This window comes from Callospermophilus lateralis, chromosome 1, assembly GCF_048772815.1.
Source record: "Callospermophilus lateralis isolate mCalLat2 chromosome 1, mCalLat2.hap1, whole genome shotgun sequence".
NCBI classification, from domain to species: domain Eukaryota; kingdom Metazoa; phylum Chordata; class Mammalia; order Rodentia; family Sciuridae; genus Callospermophilus; species Callospermophilus lateralis.
Window position 1 is genome coordinate 124,114,225 of NC_135305.1, and position 4,218 is coordinate 124,118,442.

At 37.8% G+C, this 4,218-nt stretch overlaps 1 gene segment (V, D, J or C); it reads left to right on the forward strand.

The window, feature by feature from the left end:
* The first annotated feature begins 3,283 nt into the window (after window positions 1-3,283).
* LOC143398183 (immunoglobulin lambda variable 8-61-like) lies at window positions 3,284-3,739 on the forward strand. The segment is given in 2 exon segments: window positions 3,284-3,329; window positions 3,420-3,739. Coding segments are annotated over 2 exon segments (366 nt in total).
* Window positions 3,740-4,218: the final 479 nt, after the last annotated feature.

Below are 4,218 nucleotides of genomic sequence, written 5' to 3' on the forward strand. Positions count from 1 at the left end.
TTCAGACCCCTCCCATGCTCATTTTTCTCTGTTAGACCTCATACCTTATAATATTATTATCTATCTATTCTTCAGTTGAAATGATGTTGGATATACATCAGGGTTTTTTTGGGGGGGGACTTAAACTTCAGAAACCTACACACTTTTAAATCTATGGAGCTTTCAATGAAAGAACTTGACTAGGAACACTTCTGCTGAAATAAAAATTCACAAGAGTTGCTTTGTGGAGGAAAGGTAGGAGGATCAGTATAACAGTAATTTATATTTATAGCAAAGTTATTTTACATCAATATTCATATTGAATAAAGATAAAACCTGAATAAAGTAACTTACATCAGAGTAAAAATAAAATCGTTTTTGCCAGGCAAACATTCAAGGGAAAAACAGAGCACAGAGAAGCAAAGCAGTGAAACACACTTTCTCCCAGATAATATTATATTCTCATAGAGAAAACAGATATCCAAAGCCAAGCCCTGTAGAGTGGGGTGGGGGTGAACACAACAGGAGACTCTCACCAAAGCAGCACCTGCAAATAAGTAAATCTGTAAGAGGAACACAAGCAGAATTACTTCCACTCATGTTCTCTGCTGAACTTTGGGTTTAAACTTTGTTAAAAAAATTCAGAGAGTGGTAGTGACCTCAAGTACCTGGTTGAAGCAAAGTCAAATACCAGGTAATTATGCATTTAGAAACAGTGAATTCAGAGTTCTGGAGATTATTAGGGATTGGGGTGGGGGGAAGTTTTAGGACAAAACACCAGGGTAGTTTTAACATATAGGGAAATTACATGAGGAAGTTCCATTTGTTACAGTTAGGTTCTCTGCCAGGTCATCAGAGGCCAAAGACCCAGGATAAGAGGCCAGCAGGGGGCAATGTTGGACTACTCATGACAGTACAGGGCTCTGTACCAGGCCACATAGGGATATATTGGCTTCACATACCTGGGCAGGTAGGTCCTCACCAAAGTGTGATTTTGCTGCACCTGGGCCCCCAGGAGCCTCATGAGCACTTAGATTACTTAGATTTGACCCACATTCTTGCTTCTTATATTATCTCCATCCTTCATGGATTGATTGTTCAGACCAGATGTCCAGGTAGAAGGGAAGAATGCTCACAGAGCAGGAAGAAATTTAGATGAAGAAACAAGCAGGAAGACTGTCTGCAGAGAAAATGAGAAAAAGTCAGGCAAGAGTAGATCTCAATACTAAAAATAAGGAATTAGCAAGTCCATTTAATTTGTGAACAAAAATGCAAAAGTTTCTCAATGTGAGTATTAGTTGACTTTTTGTTAATAAAACAACACACCTAACACAGACTACTTATAAAGTAGAAAACTTTATTTTGGCTCATGGATACGGAGGTTTAAGCCTAGAATTGGTAGCCCCATATGTTTGTGACAGTGGTGAAGATATGATAAGATGGGTAAGGATGAGTCAGGGTGAATGGGTACATCTTGAGCCAGGAAGTAGAGATAGGGAAGACCATCATCTTTGTGAACATGCTTCTGATGACCTAAGGCCCTATCTTTTAAGGGTTCACAGCATCTCCTGGTAAAAACATGCTGAAATAAAGCCTTTATGTATAAACATTTAGAAATCATTCAAATTGCACCCATAGATTTAGCAGTATGTTAAGAAGTAAGATTCATATTAGACTGAGAAAGATTTACCTTAACTAACAGGAAGGGTTTGGCCTGAAAGCAGGACCTGTTTGGTTTGGTGTGGTTTGCTTGGTTTTGTTTGTTTGTTTATTTATTTGTTTTTTGGTTGTTTGAGTTCTGTGAAGGATGCTGAATGTGGACTTTGAAGGTTGAACAGATATAAGAATTCCTGGGACAAATGTCAGATGTCACAATAAGGGAAACAGTCTTTAAGCCTTAAGCTGTGAGAAATTGACTCATTGTAGGAAAAAAAGATGGAATCACAGTACCCACTTCAATGACTCATCAATATGGATTCCCATGGTGGGTAGCATATTTCAATATGGCCCTTTGGGAATAAAATGCACAGCCCAAATGAAGCTCTTACTTGCATCAGTGTCTTACTTGCATCACCTTTATTCACAAGGAAGATGCTTCTAGTTCTCTAATATAAGCTTCTGGTACCCCAGAATCTTATCCATTCCTATTCCTCATTTTGCATCTTGTTCCTTATTACCAAGTGGACATGACAGGATTGATTTACAGTACATTGAGAATGTCTGAGACATTTCCAGAGGTAGCATAGGACTCACTGAAGAGTTTAGGATTATTTGCTGGTCACTATGACTTCCTGATTCATCTGTGTTTAAGTATGTAATAAAAGTTTTAACCCATTGTTTTTCCTGTTTTTATATTGTGTATGAATCATTTGTTGTCATTTTCTTTCATAGAATTTTCATGTAAATGATATAAAATGATATATGGTTTTTGTGTGTTAAAATTAGCATTTCTATTTTTTTATCATGTAAATTTCAGTCCATCCTCTTTACTTCTGTATCACACACACACACACACACGCAATCAAATCTATCTATAGACACTCTGTCAGATACTTTTGACTATTAGCTATAACATACTTTAATGTGAATCTTTATTTTTGATATAAGTTGATCTATTAAAACATAAAAACAATGAATTATTTGTAAGAAAACATAATAATAATAAAAATTTAATAAATAATTAGGACCAATTTAGAAAGGAGTATGAAATTATATTTTAGTTGCAGTTATAAACATCATTTTTTTTAAAAAAGAAGCTACTGCAGACATTTCTAAGAATAAATGGGAGATCCCTGTTTCTGGATATGAAGGGATAGATGCCCCACAGACCAAGCTCTGTGGAGTCAAAATGGGATCTGTTTGAGAAAAAATAGTCCGTTGTACCTCAAAAGTGACCAATACCCATTTCACTGGAAAGGAAATAAATGTTCACCAGGGAGAGTTGGATTTGCAATAAAATATATGAACCCGGTAGACATGGAGAATTACCCTTGTTTTCATTCCATCTCTGACTTTCCAAAGATTACATCTATACCTGAGTTGCTGAAGCTAATCTGGTGAAAAACATCAACTAAAATTCATGTGATCTTAGTTCCCCTGTAGTCACTAATCTATGTGAGTTCCCTGCATCTGCTTCTTTTGTCATTTCTTCTAGTGGACATCTCTTCCTGGGGCAGGAAGAGAAATAAAGTTGATTTGCATAAAAAACCTTCCTCTGGGCCTGGAGAGGCATTAAAATGCCCAGAGGATACCAAGATCAAGGTAAGGAGTATAAGGACACCAAGTGTGTGTGAAGGACCCAACCATGGCCTGGATGATGATTCTACTCATGCTCCTCTCTTATGGATCAGGTCAGAGGAAAGGACCCTGAATCCTTGAAGTGCCTGAATCAAGCTGACCTTTATCTTCATAACAATAACTATCTCTCTTACTGGTTTTAGGGGTGGATCCTCAGAATATGGTGACCCAGGAGCCCTCACTCTCTGTGTCTTCCAATGGAACAGTGACACTCACCTGTGGCCTTAGCTCTGGATCAGTCTCCACAGGTTACTACCCCAAATGGTGCCAGCAGATGCCAGGACATGCTCCCCACATAATTATCTACAACACAAACACCCGCCCCTCTGGGGTCCCTGATCAATTCTCTGGTTCCATCCTTGGAAACAAAGCTGCCCTCACCATCACAGGGGCTCAGATTGACGATGAAGCTGATTATTACTGTGCACTCTTTATGGGTAATGGCATTCACACAGTGATCTAAACCCATGGAGAAGTAAACCAAAACCTCTTCAGTGCTCAGAATGTCTCATGCTTTACATGCTGGAGAGAGACTGAGAGGGTGAAAATGTTCCACACTTTCATGGGAAGATGAGGCTGCATTTTTCAGAATTTTTTTAGAAACTTTTCCAGAAATACCACCCATCTTTCAGCTGCAGTTTGCAATGAGATCATTGATCTTTTCAATGACTCTATATTTTTAATCAGTTTCTGAATGTTTTAGGGATTATAGTTGCAACATTGGAGTAATTAGGATATGGATGTTGGGTCTGAGTGCATATTAATCATAAATAACAAATAAATTCAGAACAAAATTATAGAAGTAGAGTTGCTTCCCAAACAGTTATATTCATACAATTTCCTGGTTCTTTGTAAATATAGATTCTTGAGCACCAAGACACTTTTCTGAATCAGGATCTGGGATGGGGAATTGCATTTGTAACTAGTTTCCAAGTAGTGCTT